The 15,531-nt window shown below is 36.2% G+C and overlaps 1 protein-coding gene across 2 annotated transcripts in view; it reads right to left on the bottom strand.

Annotated features, from left to right (window-relative positions):
• Positions 1-5,672: 5,672 nt before the first annotated feature.
• The window catches only part of LOC139943828 (regulator of G-protein signaling 9-like), a 78,856-nt gene continuing 68,997 nt past the window's right edge, over positions 5,673-15,531 (bottom strand). Inside the window, exons 11-15 of one of the 2 annotated variants that reach the window (XR_011786894.1) lie at positions 13,493-13,711; positions 12,132-12,314; positions 11,258-11,335; positions 7,857-9,514; positions 5,673-5,897 (exon numbers count right to left, since the gene is read on the bottom strand). Coding sequence is in view for 1 of the 2 variants with exons in the window: in XM_071940659.1 (XP_071796760.1) it covers positions 9,253-9,514; positions 11,258-11,335; positions 12,132-12,314; positions 13,493-13,711 (742 nt within the window). In the remaining variant the exon portion in view is untranslated. Of the gene's footprint in view, positions 9,515-11,257; positions 11,336-12,131; positions 12,315-13,492; positions 13,712-15,531 lie in introns of both variants that reach the window. The other variant, XM_071940659.1, reaches the window with a different exon arrangement.

Here is a 15,531-nt window from a genome sequence, read left to right as displayed (position 1 = left end):
CGATAAGTGCACTGGGTTCTTTTACGTGCGTTTACACAACACATGGGACCAACGGCTTTACGTCCAAGTGTCACGGCTGGGGAATCGAACCCACACTCTGCTGATCAGAAACACCAGAGTTTGAATTCGGTGCTCTTAACCGCTCGGCAACGGCGCTGATCAAGAATTTTTTGTGAGTTAGCATCATCATCAATTCCACTGCATTCATCAGAAACACTGATTATTACATTTTATATTCTTGTTTGACTGGATAGGGGTGGTTGGGGCTGCTCAGTGACCTGCGTGTGTACATCCTGATACATCCTGATAGTGACAAAATTGTCACTCATGTCTACAAATCCTTCACACATAATCTCCATCATATCTGGTTGAACTTGTACATTCCCACAACTCTATATGAATGCATACAGGCAACCACTCTGCTCATCAGCCGATCAGACCCGGCTTTCTGTTCCTAGAACTAGATGGAAAGCTGTCCCGCGTCTATGGAATGAGCTTCCCACCGGTCTGCAAGAGGCCATCTTGTTTCCTGTTTTCAAAAGCCTCCTCAAGACATTTCTGCTCCCCAACCCATCCTAGTTTGTTTGTTTTTCTTTTTGTCGTAGTCCCATAAAGCTCTCTGTTCTCCGTAGAGCACTATAAATGCTTTGTATTATTATTATTATTATTAGAGTTTGTGCGGTCTTATCACCAGAACCAGTTTGACACAGCAATTATTTTTTTGTATCGGTAATGTTGCTTACCCTTCCCTCTCATCCCCCCACCACAAAAAGAGTGTGATGTTTTTGAAGCAAATTCCAGCAGGTAGGTCTATCTACAATTACAGTATATTTGATTGATAAGGATGGGATTGGCCCTATTTATGGGGGCTAGCAAATAGAGAGATCAACAGAAAGTGGGCTAGCTAGCTAGCTCAGTTGGCAGAGCACTGGCATGTAAACCCAGAGGTCGAAAGTGCGAATCCCGCTCTATCAAACTTGTCTGTGTTCAACCAAAATTAAACAAGACTTATGAGACAAATGTGTACAAGAAAGACCCACAAGATAAGCATCTGTTGTTTTATTTCAAGGCTTCTGAGATGAAAGTTCTCCATTAACGATATATTAAACATTCTGAATAAACTCTTATTAAACCAAAGAAACCGTCTTCCTGACTTTAATTTATAAACATGATATTGATTCAAATAATAAACAACGTTAAAGCTCTCAATATTTGCACAGGTCATTATTTACAAGAAAATTAATATTTATATCATATGCACCATAACTAGCAAAAAACACCCCAGATATAGACTACTCATCCCTTAATTTGCAGCACCTCAAATTTCATTTATGAAACAGAAGTTGAATTAATAAACTTATAAACAAAGCCATGTCAAACGAAACCTAGAAAATGTGATAAGTTTAAAACCTCAAGGCAACACAGTGCCTTGTTTTCATACAAGTGGGGGATTCATAACAGTCCCATAAGTCCTCCAAAATCCTACGCATGAATTTGTCTGCCTTTGTTGGACATGATATATATGCAGACGTCGATTTCACCAAACTCTTCCTAACTTAAGATTAATCTTAGGACTTAGGACGGGTTCAGTTCCATATCAAAATATGTAGAACGCAAAAAGTGAACTCATCACTAAGTTAGGACGAGTTATCTCGTCCTAATTAGAGTTAGGATTAATCCTAGCGTTTTGTGAAATCGGCTGCAGGCCAAACAATTGGTCATAAATGAACCAATATTTATAAAATAATTGTTCAGAGTACGATATTGTATGACTTACTAAGGATTGGAGGTTTTCTAGCCACATATATTTGGGTGTCATGAACCCCTAAAGAACAATAGCGTCTGCAAGGGCATGCCAAAATGCCCATAGCGGCAACAGATTTGACCTGCCACTCAAACAAGAGGGTCAAAAAAGGTATTTGAACGAATTTACATTTTCCAATGTTTCACATACTAATTTTAGGTTACTATTTCACCGATGTGTGCTCAGTACTTTCCAGAGTTCTGTTTAAACAATCAAAGGCATATTACTCGAGTGGGATGACCTTTGCAATTCTTAGAGCAGTATATTACAACGTAATGAGTATTCAGTACACATCGTTAAAAGGGTCAAACCAAAACATTCATATTCTTTATCCTGGTGCAAGTTGATATTAAAGGTTTCACATGTTACCATCATAAAGCAAGACAATGTATCTTCGTTTCTTAATGGATATTCTGACATTTTCCTGAAAATAGCACAGCAAAAAAATCAACAATTATGTCTGGCTGTATGGTGATATTGTGATAATTTGTATGGATTTTTATTTTAGACTAAGGTGGTGTACAAAGTTATTTTTTTTTGTTCCTTCTTCCAAACTTTTTATTTTCTTTAAGTTACACTGAGCCCCTCAACCCCTTAATTAACATTCAATAACTTGTTGATAATAGATGTGGTATAACATATTGACCTGCAATTTGATAATAAAATTCCCAAAGTTATACAGAGGATGAACTTTAACCTTTCTACATTTTCTCCTCTCACTCAAATTATTAACATTACAGAAAAGATCTATCTCTCTTTAAACTATACTCTGTACAAAATTAGATGAATGACTATGCAACAATTTATAAATATGAACAGCAAAAATTTATATTTATATATATATATATATATTTTTTGTTTACCTCAATTCCACATAATCATAAATAAATATTAATATTTACAATAGTAGGTTAAAAAATGTTTTTCTATACAAATTGTCTGCGATTTCTTTATACTATAACAGTTTCCCTGATGGTCAACCAACACTAAATAATTAATCTAAATTCACAACTAAACCTGGAATGTTCTAAAATATGATTTTATTTCCCGAAATAGGTAGCATAATGAAAATTATTTTAGCTTTTCCCTCTACTGATGCAGGTAGAGAGAGAGAGCAATGTTTACTATAAGTGCTTCAAGGGAAGGTATGTTTGTAACCACTTTTAAAGGAACACGTTGCCTTGGATTGGTCGAGTTGTGAAAATCGTTTGTTATAATGGTTGGAAAGATGTTTTTATAGTAAATAAAATTAATGATCCACACAAAAATTAATATGCCTCGGTTTTCCTTATACGTCGTGAACAAAAACAGTTGGCCATTTTGTGGAGTCAAGTTTTTGACTCCATAAAATGGCTGACCTTGCATGGGTCTTAGTTCGCAAAATAAAAGGAAAACCGTGCAGTTTCGAGGCATATTAGTGTGGATCATTATATTCTACTTTTAAAACATCTTTCTAACCATATGCATTTTACAACAAACGGTTTCAAATGCTTTTAAAAGACCAACTCAACCGATCCAAGGCAACATGTCTCCTTAAAGCAATTATACACTTTCGGTACAGAAAAAAAAAAAGTTCACAGATTTACAAATAATTTACAGGGTTTACAGAAGGTAATGCATGGTGAAAGACTTCTCTTGAAATATTATTCCATGAAATGCTTTACTTTTTGAGAAAACATTAAAAACAATATAAATTCTCGTTAGGGAGAATTACAGATTTATTTTAAACACATGTCATGACACGGCGAAACGCGCGGAAACAAGAATGGGTTTTCCCGTTATTTTCTTCCGACTCCTATGACCGATTGAACCTAAATTTTCACAGGTTTGTTATTTTATATATAAGTTGTGATACATGAAGGGTGGGACTTGGACAATACTGTTTACCGAAAGTGTATGATGGCTTTAAAACTAATGTCAATAAAAAATTACTTGGTTAGAAGTACAGCAGCTTTCAAAAGTGTATAGCATTTTGAGAATCATTTTGGAGTATTGTGGTTATGACAAAAACAAGGTTTTATCCCCACAAATTTGAATTTAAGAATCGCTTCTATATATAAGAAGCGTTTCTCAGATTGTCTATTTCATCCGCGGACTATTCTTTCTGCATGGACATAACCGATCTGGCTTTGGGCGATATCCCAAAACACTATCACCTTTTCAAGGAAATGTTCACAGTTGCATTGTATACATCTAAATTTATTTAGAATTAAGAAAATCAAATGGTTAAAAAAAAGTTTACGTTCCCTTTAATAAATCTAGCAAAATACATCCCACTCACAAAAATAAAAATAATAATAATAATAAATATAGTAATAATAATAAAATTTGTAATGCGCACATATCCACCCTGTTGGGTATTCAAGGCGCATATGAATGGTCCAGGGTTAGAATCTCACCCAAATTTTGGTGGGAATTTTCTATTTTGTCAAGAAATAACTAATTCAAAATATTCTACAACTATATCAAGCCTATAGTTATGTTAACAAGAAAAAATCAATATGGGTGTGATGTGTTCTATAAAGAGTTTTTAGAGTATGATTTTTTTTATAAATAAGTTGATAATTGGCAAAGAAATAGCCAAAGCAATAACTTTTTATCTTCTATTTGAGGCTTTGTATCCAAACATTGCACAATACAGCATTACCTACGCAACATCAAATTGAAATCAGTCACTTCGCAATTTTTTTAAAAATAGTTTTGACTCTAGGGCTAGGGTCTTTGAACTCATATTCATAAATACCCCAAATGAAACAGTCCAAATTTTACTTTGCAATAATATTCCTCCCATTCCACTCTGTGCCACTCAAAATTTGTATAATATTATTTTGTCTATCTCAGTTAGTTAAAGGCACTGGACACTATTGGTTGTTGCTTTTGTAATAATTCAATCCTAAAACTAGGCGTCTGATCTCAAGTTGAAATGATTTTTCAGAACATCATCTTTCAACAGAATTTGGGCCACACCTTCTAGCTGCTGCATAGCCCAATCTAAAGTGTGCAAGTGTCATTTTGGTAGAGTTGGCCACAAATTAGAGTGGTCAGAGAAATCAATTAGACACGGAGAGCATAAAAAGATAGTCCCTTTTGTACAACAGTACATTGCTTAAAATGGTGTTCTTGAAATAATAATACAAAATATAAATTCAGGAAAACTTTTCCTGTGTCACTCCAGGAAATCTTGATTAGAAACAATTACTTGGCAGTGGCGCAATGTTTTTTTCTTGAAATAATACTCTTTTCTTATTTAAAGAATACCATTTTGCAGTGAGTTACAAATAATATACAAGCCCCTATATACAAGTATGTTGGTTCTAAAATATTGAAAGCTAATTCTTATCATCACACACAAAGATAGTCTTGCTCACATTTTGAAACATGTTATAAAGACTAATAAAGCACAATTTGAGTTGAATTTAGAAATAATTTATTAATTTATTTTAATGTACTAGGTTTCCCAAATAGTTGAACTAATGTCATTGGTATGCATTATATATCTTTTTAAAGTGTTTATTCTTTACTCAATAGTTAAATAATTCAATTGCTTATTATTATAAACAATTGCTTTTTTCCTTGGGTTGGGACTTGTCTTGTAGGTTTGGTATAATGCATTTAAAGGGTCTATGTACTTTTTGGGAGACAAAAACACAACATTAAACTTACACAGTTTTAAGATTATGATAGTAGAAAGCTTCCCTGAAAATATTACTTGCTGAAAATGTTTTTGTGAAATGAGTAAAACAATGTCATGAAAACAATTTTCGTCTCACTAATCATGAGACGAAAATTATTTTAGCATGTAAAAACGTATTTTCATGACATTGTTTTACTCATTTCTCAAAAACTACAGCACCTCAGCATCTAATATTTTCAGGGAAGCTTTCTACTATCATTATCTTTCAACGGTGTAAGTTTTATGTAAATCTGTGGACATTGGGTTTTGTGTTACAAAAAGTACCCAAATCCTTTAAAAGAACCAAGCTACACTTATCAAAAGAAAATGGGTTGTGCCCTGGTGTTGGTTTGGCATGGGCATGGTTGGCTGCAGATTGTACCACACCATCTTGTACATTATAAGGTAAACCAGCGTTCTCTGAAAAACAAAAATAGGTTTAGTGCTTGTCCTGTTGTAAAACAGAAAATGAGCACTGTGATAAAGTGTTGGTACTAGATTATTAGATTCGGCTTTTTTTCAATTCCAAATAAATGTAGATGTTACTTTTGTATTTATTTTAAGTAGGATTTGAAACTTTGCATGGTGGAAATACAATATGGAAAGGTTTGCGGTAACACCATGTAATGACTAACTCTAAATGAGTTGGGGGTAGTTCTGGTTGAAACCAACAGTTCTTTTTTAGAACCTCCCCAACTCATTCAGAGGTAGGCCTAGTCATTACATGGTGTTACCACAAACTTTTCTAAATTATATTAATGTAGTTAGGCCAATGTTTCACTCCCAAGCTTTGAAAGACTGGCAACCATGCTCAACTGCCTTAGTTAAATAATAATAGTAATAATGAAATAGTAATAATAATAATACCCCTTCTTGGTCATCATAGACAACATTGTAGGCATGGTTTTGGACTATGGTATGGAAATATTGACTGCTATGAGGGGCACAGTTAAAATTATAGACCCAAAGTGATGTCAAACTAGGGCCTTTAATTTAACTGTTCCCCCATTATAAAGCAGGCAATATTTATTTTCCCAACTAATAAAGATTCTTCTTATCAACAACACTCTGACTGTACGGTGAAAGGTTGGCTGCGAAGAAAGGTCGCATTGTGACACGGAATGCTAGTTGTATATCATAGAAATCAAAGTTGCGTCATTTTCAGAGCGGGCATAGTCAATTGACTATGCCTCGAGCATAGTCACTATGACATCATCTTGGTAGAAGAAGGGGGCATAGCTATTTCCATGACTCCATTTTCAACCAATCAGATTAAAGGATTATATACATGAGGTATATAATCATAAATATGGCCACCAATGATGCAAATGGGACAATGCCATGGCACTTGATAGAGAATCTGGCAAACCCACTTGTTGGCTTAGAGAGGCAATTTAGATCAGACACAGGGGAGAAAACTCTCAACAAAGACGATGGGGCATACAAGCTCAAGAACATTTATGACCAACTTGTCCAAACCACGCCTACAGCGCCCTCTTTTGCCACCAAGAAAACGTTTAAAAGGCAGCCCAGCATTGGACATTGTCGAACGAAGCTCCAAACTTAGGAGTGAAATGTACATAAAATAATATACAAGTGACATCTACATTTATTTTGATTTGAAAAAAATGAATCTCATAACTATTGTTTATCAATCCATAATTTATCAATAATCCAGATAAAACTATTTTAATGAACCAATTTTAATTATTCTAGCACAAACACATTTCTTTGTTCTCAGAATGCTTTAAGAAATGGCTGGAAAAAAGGGGAAAAATAAGATCGAAAAATGTGTTAACAAAATAAAAAAGACAACTAGACACATTTTGCATTCGTGCACAATTGCCAAGCTGTTTCGCCGATAACATTTTCAAATTACTCATCTGAACATAAAAGTCTTACATAATCAAGCAGGCCTGATGCTTTGTGAAGGCAACTAAGGCGATTGCATCCATGCCCCCTGGTCATTGCCTTGATGCCCTTACAGTGCACCGGTAGAAATTTACAATCCCATAGGGTACTCTTTACCAAGGAGAAATGCTTGGTGCCCTTGCCCTTTCAAAAACAAAGCATGCAGGCCTGATCAAGTTAAAGGAACACGTTGCCTTGGATCCGTCGGGTTGGTTTTTGAAAAGCGTTTGTAAGAGTTTGTTAATAAATTTATATGGTTAGAAAGATGATTTAAAAGAAGAATACAATGACCCACACAAATTTGCCTCGAAATTGCGTGGTTTTCCTTTTACTTTGCGAACTAAACACGGTCGGCTATTAAAATCATATGCATTTTATAACAAACGGTTACAAGCGCTTTTCAAAGACCAACTCGACCGATCCAAGGCAACGTGTTCCTTTAATAATACAATGATACTATCCTCCTACCTGCTGGTCTAGGTGATCTATGGTGACGGCACGAGCGAACCAACAAATGAACTGGGGTGCATCAGTTATAGTGTGTTGTGCTGACGTCATTCATTTAATGGTTGGCAGGTGGTTGACTCTACTGGTGTGTCATTTGCCGGATACTGCTGAGTGGAAACCAATGTCTTGCAGGTGCTGTGTGGTATTTATTGATTTCAAATGGCTTTTCTGATACTTATAAATATATCGTTTGGTTTTGTCGTTGCATTGTCCTCAATCAGAGAATAAAACATAACAGGATAAGTCACCTTTAGGGCCAAGTGGCTCATAGAGGATGCAGTGCACTCTCTCCAGTTTGCTCTGTATTTGGCCACAGGTTTAGCTTGATTCCAAGACTTTCATCTTTAGCTGTTTCATTTCTTTCTAAACATAACGTCTCCATGTTGTTCTCAGGCATCCCTTTTTCACCCCGGGCCAAATTTCAAAAGCAGCTTAGCATAATAAAAATTATGCTTACCAGAATAAGGTTACCAGCCAAACTACCATGTCGCATGTGCAATCTGTGACTAGTACTCTGCTAATTTCTGCTTAGCAATATTTTCCGCTTAAGCAGACTAGCTCTATGAAGTTGGAACTTGCCCTCACTTCATTGCTGTCCCTGCAAATTGTCTTCCCCTTTTTAGTAATCCTCCATATAGCAGTACTCCTTCATACACATTTTTAGTACTCCTCTCGGCTGTCCGACTTTTCTCCTGCCCTCATCAGGAACTGATGCTACAGTGGCAGTTATCGTTCCATTCTTTACTCCTCCATGTTGTTTTCAGTCGTCCTACTTTCCTTCTGCCCTCAGAAACCCATCGTTGCTGTCCCTGCATTTTTTTTGCTTTTTCGTTTTTCCATTCTTAGATTGATTCAATCCTCTTCCACCTTCACTGATTCTCCCGATGATAAGTAGCAGTCACAGTGAATGCTCTACCTTATACTCAAGACAGTGTGTTCAGCAACCAATTGAATAATGTTGAACAGCAGATCTATTTAGCAAGAGGAATTGCTAAGTGGATTTGATTGTTGAACTCACAACAAGTCTCAAAAATGCATTTTGAATATTAAGGTTAGGATGTTCAACTGTTTAACCTTAAAGTAACAAAGAAATCCTTTTCCAAATGTCCTTAACGATTAAATAAGATGACAGTTGAAAAAAAGACCTTAAAATCTTTAAAACTGCCCTTGACGAAAGTACACCATTGTTGTCTTTGTGAAAGCCAAATCACAGCTGCATTGTAGATAAAACTCCCAAGATATTTCCTCAGAACAGAAACAAATCAACTTTAATTCATTTCCCGAATACAATTTTAAAAGTTTATAAATATCACGTTAACAAGTTCACACTAATGACCCTTTGACCCTTGAACTAGGGTCAGCTTCCATCTTCTTCCCACGGTGTGATTAAACTTTTCTTGGTGGGCAGATTACACGTCGACACAGTGAACAACTGTTGCGTGTCTCGGCTGCTGCCATTGGTCGTTGTGAAGGTGGTCGTAGTGATGTTGTGCGAATTCATGATGACGTTCCCACCGCCGCCTCGCTCCGCAATACCGTTATGGTTGGCCAACTCTAGCCTGTTGAGGGAGCTGTTGTGGATGAGGGTTGTCTTGTCTATCGGCTGCAGCGACGAGAACCTGCGAGTTAAACATTGATGGAGTTTAATCACAATGTGTGTTTTCCAACCATCGATCATTTGTTATAAGGTAAGTCTATAACCAGGAAAAACTGATCAATCAGTTTTGTTTTTTGCTTGTCGTCAGCAGAGCTATGAATCACATTTATGTCACACAACTGTTTTTTTTTAAAGAAATTTGCTCTAACACAAGCCAAGTATAACACAGGAAAAACAAACAATTACTTATGCCTAAGGACATCTCCTAAATACTGATTAAAAACTAACATAATGTTTTGTTTTGTTTACACATTCTTATACCCATCTCTTTGAAGAGAACAAAGGATTTGTTTTAAAGAAATCTGCTCAAACACTAAACAAAGCATAAAAAGGGAAAACAAACAGTTACTTAAAGGCAGTGGACACTATTGGTATTTACTCAACATAATTTTTAGCATAAAACCTTACTTGGTAACACGTAATGGGGAGAGGTTGATAGTAAAAAACATTGTGAGAAACGGCTCCCTCTGAAGTGGAGTACTTTTCGAGAAAGATGTAACTTTCCACGAATTTGATTATGAGACCTCTGATTTACAATTTGAGGTCTCGAAATCGACCATCTAAATGCCGCAACTTCAGGTGACAAGGGTGTTTTTTCTTTCATTATTATCTCGCAAATATTTGAATATGAGAAAGACTTCAGGCCTAATACCTTCTGCAGGCTTCTAAAAGCACAAAAACGTTTCTACTTTGATATGAGTAATAATTTCTATTCAAGTTGTGCCCATCCTCTATAAGGTTTGACAATAGAGGGTCACACAATATTCATGGCACATTAGAAAAAATACCAACAGCAAAACAACGCACAAATATATACACTTGAAATCGCTTCAAGGAAAAGAGCATCCATTATTGTTTTGGGTTTTTTGAGAATGAGTAATTCCAATCCTACATGGATTTGGAAAAAGAGGGTAACATCATATTCATGGTACATCAGACAAAAGTCAACAGCAAAATAACACACAAATGTATAATTGAAATCACTTTAAATGAAAGAGCATAACTATTTTGGAATAAGTTATTCACATCCTCCAGTGTTCAATACACACACCAATACAACACAACAAGTGAAATACTTTCAAATTCAGTTTGAGCTTCCTTCAAAGTGGGAGCTCATCCAACGTTGAATTGTATCAGTTTGACCCACGCCGCAAATGATGTACAAAAATCAGAATTACAATTAAATGCCATCAAACACACTATAAACAACTTTAAATAATATTCTTGTTAGCAATATTGTTTTGTTCAAGTAGCTGTTAAAAGATAAAACTTGGATGTCGGATAGAACCATTCCTCATAGCAACCATTTAAAAAAAAAAACACTGACAGTAATTCAAGTCTTTGTCTTGTTCACTGCATTGTGGTAACAAAACACCTCCATGTAGTTCGTATTTAAAAGAAACTGAAAGACGCCTTAAAAGGTAATGGAAGAACAAAAACAAAATTGTACAAATACTTCTAGATTAAAATATAAATTGTTACACATATCAAGGTAGAAATGTTCCAGCTAAGGTCTGTTCATACTTCCTACGAATGCAAATTCAACCAGATTTTGACATCACAAATTCGCATCAAATATTTTACATCTGTTGCCCTGTGATGAACTTCTGCAAAAAGATGCTGTCAATGAACAAAGAAGCCCTGTGACATCAAAGTTTGAATCGCATTCGCATGAAGAATGAACCAGCCTTTTGTTTGTCCATACCTGATAGATTTCCTCTGTTGCTGAACACCATTCTCAATTGATGCTCTACTGCTGCTCTTCACCGTTTTAACATTGTATCTGGACATCAAGAATGAAAAATCACAATCAAATTATCAAAACATTGTGATTAAAAGACATTATTACGAAAAAGACATTATTACTCAAGCTCTGGTGTTACTGATCAGCAGAGTGTGGGTTCAAGTCCTGGGGTCGATTTAACAAAGATTTTTCTAAGAGATATTCACACAGTCATAAGTACAGTCATAAGTTAGGAAGAGTAACTCGTCCTAAATCGAAATAAGACTAGTCTTAACTCTTTGTGAAATCCACCCTTGGTCGTGACAATTGTGTCCTTAAGCGAGACATAAACCATTAGTGCTTCCACTGTTTGATTTTTACCATTATTGCTTCATAGGTCCTGCAATGCGTGTAAACAGTGCACTTATCATAAAAAGAATGGGTTCGCCCCAGTGTACCAGGTTTGATTGGCTGAATATTGAGCCGCAGCTCCTTGTAAACCATACTTCACAACGTAGCTCGAAATACTTTGAACATTGAGCACTTTGACACACCCTTTGTAAGTGATGAAGCTCTAGATAAGAACTCAGTATTTTTATTTAGTTGAAGACAAATACCCTGCAAATTTGCAAAAAGGATCCCCAGAAAAGACTTAGGAAATGTGAACGGTCACATAGACTCGTGACAGGACTTGAAAACCCCAGTCAACATGTCAAAACTAGCCACTGTGGCACCACACCCAGGATATGAGTGTCCTTTTGAATGATGTATTTTAATGTATTTTAATTTTTCATGGAAGTATAAAAATAAATGAATTAAAATTTGAAATAAATTTAAATTGAATTGAAATACGTACATTTTATTGAGTTCATAGTCTTGCAAGTTACTGGCGCTGAGGGAGTGAACCATCCCAGTCTCTCCCACGGGTTGTCTTTCTCCATCTTCATCTCCTAAGCTCCCTCGTCTTCTTAAAGACATCGGTGTCGCGTCTGGGGTCACCTTGGATGTCCTCATGAAGTTGCGGCCGAAGGGGAAAAACCTGAGGAGGTTAAGATGTATGATGATAAGACGGAGCAAAAAAGAAATGAAGTTTGAAGAGCAGTACAAATGATAATGAAGCTGTCTTTAAATGCACTGTATATTGGCAATTGCAACGAAGAGCTGTTGATAGTATAAAGCGGCTCCCTCTGAAGTAACATAGTTTTTGAGAAAGAGGTAATTTCTAACTCAAATATTAAAGGACTTCAGGCCTGGAGTCATTGTTTTAGACATCTGAAAGCACACATATTTGTGCAGCTAGTAGGGTGCTTTTCTTTCATTATTCTTTTGCAACTTTGATGACCAATGAGTACAAATTTCCACAGATTTGTTATTTTATGCACAATGTTGTGATACACCTACTGAGAGTACTGGTCTTTGACAATTACAAAAGGTGTCCAGTGCCATCAAAGGGAAGGCATACGTTTGGTAGTTGCTCTAAAAATTAGTGCCAATAAAAACTTACTTGGTAAGAAGTACAGCAGGTTTCGATAGTGTAAAACATTTTAAGAATCATTTCACTTTGAAATAATGTGGTAATGGAAAAATATGTCAGTTTTTATCCCCAAAGTCTGATTCTGAGAAGCATTACTGGCAGTAAAGTCTCTCAGATTGGATATACAATTACGAATCATTCTTCCTGAATGGACACTATTGTCTGGATTATCAGTGATATCAAACAATCAAACAGTTCCAAAAAACAAAAGATAAACTTTCCCTTTTACACAAAGTTCCATGAAACAATGCAATACAAAGAACTAGACCATCATGTTAGGGTGTGTTACGGCGCATGACGTAAAAAGTGATGTCACCAACCAATCAGAATTGAGGATTGAAGTTTACTTTGAGATATAACCCATATTGCATGGTCCATATCACACCAACTCAGCATATTGTACCATTTAAAGATGCGCGTCAAGTTTGTTTTAGACAAAAATTTTATTACACTCCCACTCTTAAAATAATTGGATATTGGACGCAGAAGGTTTTTTTTATTACCATAATCCACATTTGTTTGTGTGATGGCTAAAACCACCTCTATCGAAAAGCTGTCCTACTTTGTGCGCACAATCCTGTTTTGCATAAATTTAATTCAGGAATGACTCCAAAGTTCATAAATCAAAAGACGCTCTGTAGTTAAAAACTAAAAGTTTTAATAAGACCGTCGTCGCTGCTTACTTTTTCTTGATGTTACAGCTCATCGCATTGGAGAGCAGTTTCTTGAACTCATTGGATCTCATGAACCTTGGGTAGCTATCTTTCTTCATCAGGAGGAAGATGTGATGCTGAGCTGCCTCAAAGGCAAACCGGTTCGGCTTCCTTAAGGCGAGCTGTGTCATTTCCACCGTCCTTCCATCCACGTTGATCTCACACGGTGCGCCCGGAGCAAGAAACTCTCTGCATTTACAGGAAAAAAGGGAAGTTTTTTTGAATAACAAGACCTTTAGAATAATGCATCCATCTTTTCAGGTATTTCAATTAAGAGTATCAAAATGAGGCTTGAAGGTATGTGTGGGATTGTGTGACATATGAGTATTTTGAGCAAAAGTGCAGAGTGCTCTTAAAACGGCAATGGAGAGGCCCGTCCTCCATAACTCATCAATATCATTACTCTGTGGGCGCTAGTATATCCACTTCCCAAATTGGTTTCATAGTATAAACCAATCTTACAAGGTTCAATCTTGAATCTTTCATTATTACCAATGAACAGGTGTTCTTGTCAGATACACACACTCCATTATCTATTACTGGAGATTTATTGGTGGGGTGGAGGGGGGAAACAAGAAACAAACGAGCTTAGGACACTGATGCTGGACCGGGATGCGTGGACGGAGACCATCAGATCTTACCATGATGACGTCGGCTGAACACAACCTCTCGCTTGACTAGGGGGGTGGAGGGGGGGGGGGAGTTGATTGTTTCAAACCTTCTAGAATTCAGTGGAAATACCCTTAAAAGTTTCTTATAAAAGTTTCAGTGAACAGAGATGAATGTTGATACTTTTAAAAACAAAAATCCAAAATCTTTTTGACTTCACTAAAGGCCCACCTGCTTTTGGTAGAGGTTTTGATGAGGTTTGTCAGACTATTTGTCAGGCTGTATAATCTTATGGTTTTTCTGAGGGGATTAAAATTTGAATCAGATTAAATTAGGGAGAGTATCATACCCAAGTGAGTTATGAGAAACAAGGAGGGTGAGTTTAAAGCAGCCTATAATCCGATGTATTCTGCTTTTAAAGCCACTGGACACTTTCGGTAAACAGTGTTGTCCAAGGCCCACACTTCGTGTACCACAACTTATATATAAAATAACAAACCTGTGAAAATTTAGGCTCAATCGGTCATCGGAGTCGGGAGAAAATAATGGGAAAACCCACCCTTGTTTTCCCACGTTTCTCCGTGCGGTCATGACATGTGTTTAAAATAAATCCGTAACTCTCGCTATCGAGAATTGATATTGTTTTAATGTTTTCTCAAAAAGTAAAGCATTCCATGGAATAATATTTCAAGATAAGTCTTTCACCATTACCTTCTGTAAACCCTGTAAAATATTTGTAAATCTGTGAACTTTTTTTTTTTGGGGGGGGGCGCTTAGCATGGATTGTGTTTCATAACAACACTGCTTACTGTAAGTGAGGCCAAAAAATAAAGGCCTGCTAACTTAGCACTGGATCTAGGAAGCAGATAAGTGACACGAGATAAGAATAAATCGCGAACCCACAAAATCACTGTCAAATCTTCTTGGAACACTTTGACAATACATTTACACTCTTGTTTAGGCAATATTTTCTGCTTCAACCAGCTAAATTTTCCTTTATGAAAGTGCTCCCACACTGATTTTAATTTTAAAATCATTGTAAGAAATGATTACCTATATTAACAATATTGCACTTTTTGTTTCATTTTCCTTAATAGGAAAGAAAATTCTTATCCAATCACAACATTCTCTTGAAGGTGTCACTTGGGCAATTTTTTCTTTAAAAAAGGGCTGTGAGGGAAATATTAAACTTGCACAAAAACATTTTTTGCTCATTGCATCTTTGTCCACAGAAAAATATAATAACAGAAAATATTTTAAATCCCACTGCACTTTATCTTTATTGATTGCCTCTGGGGGAAAAACAAAGCAGTGAGGTCTTTCGTAACAAAAACGAACTACTGTTTTTGTCCAGATCCGGATCCATCTAACAAAGCGACAGGGGTCGACCGTCAATCAAA

This window comes from Asterias amurensis, chromosome 11 (assembly GCF_032118995.1).
Source record: "Asterias amurensis chromosome 11, ASM3211899v1".
Lineage (NCBI taxonomy): Eukaryota > Metazoa > Echinodermata > Asteroidea > Forcipulatida > Asteriidae > Asterias > Asterias amurensis.
Note: the sequence above shows the minus strand (reverse complement) of the source record. Positions and strands in the feature narration are given on the sequence as shown.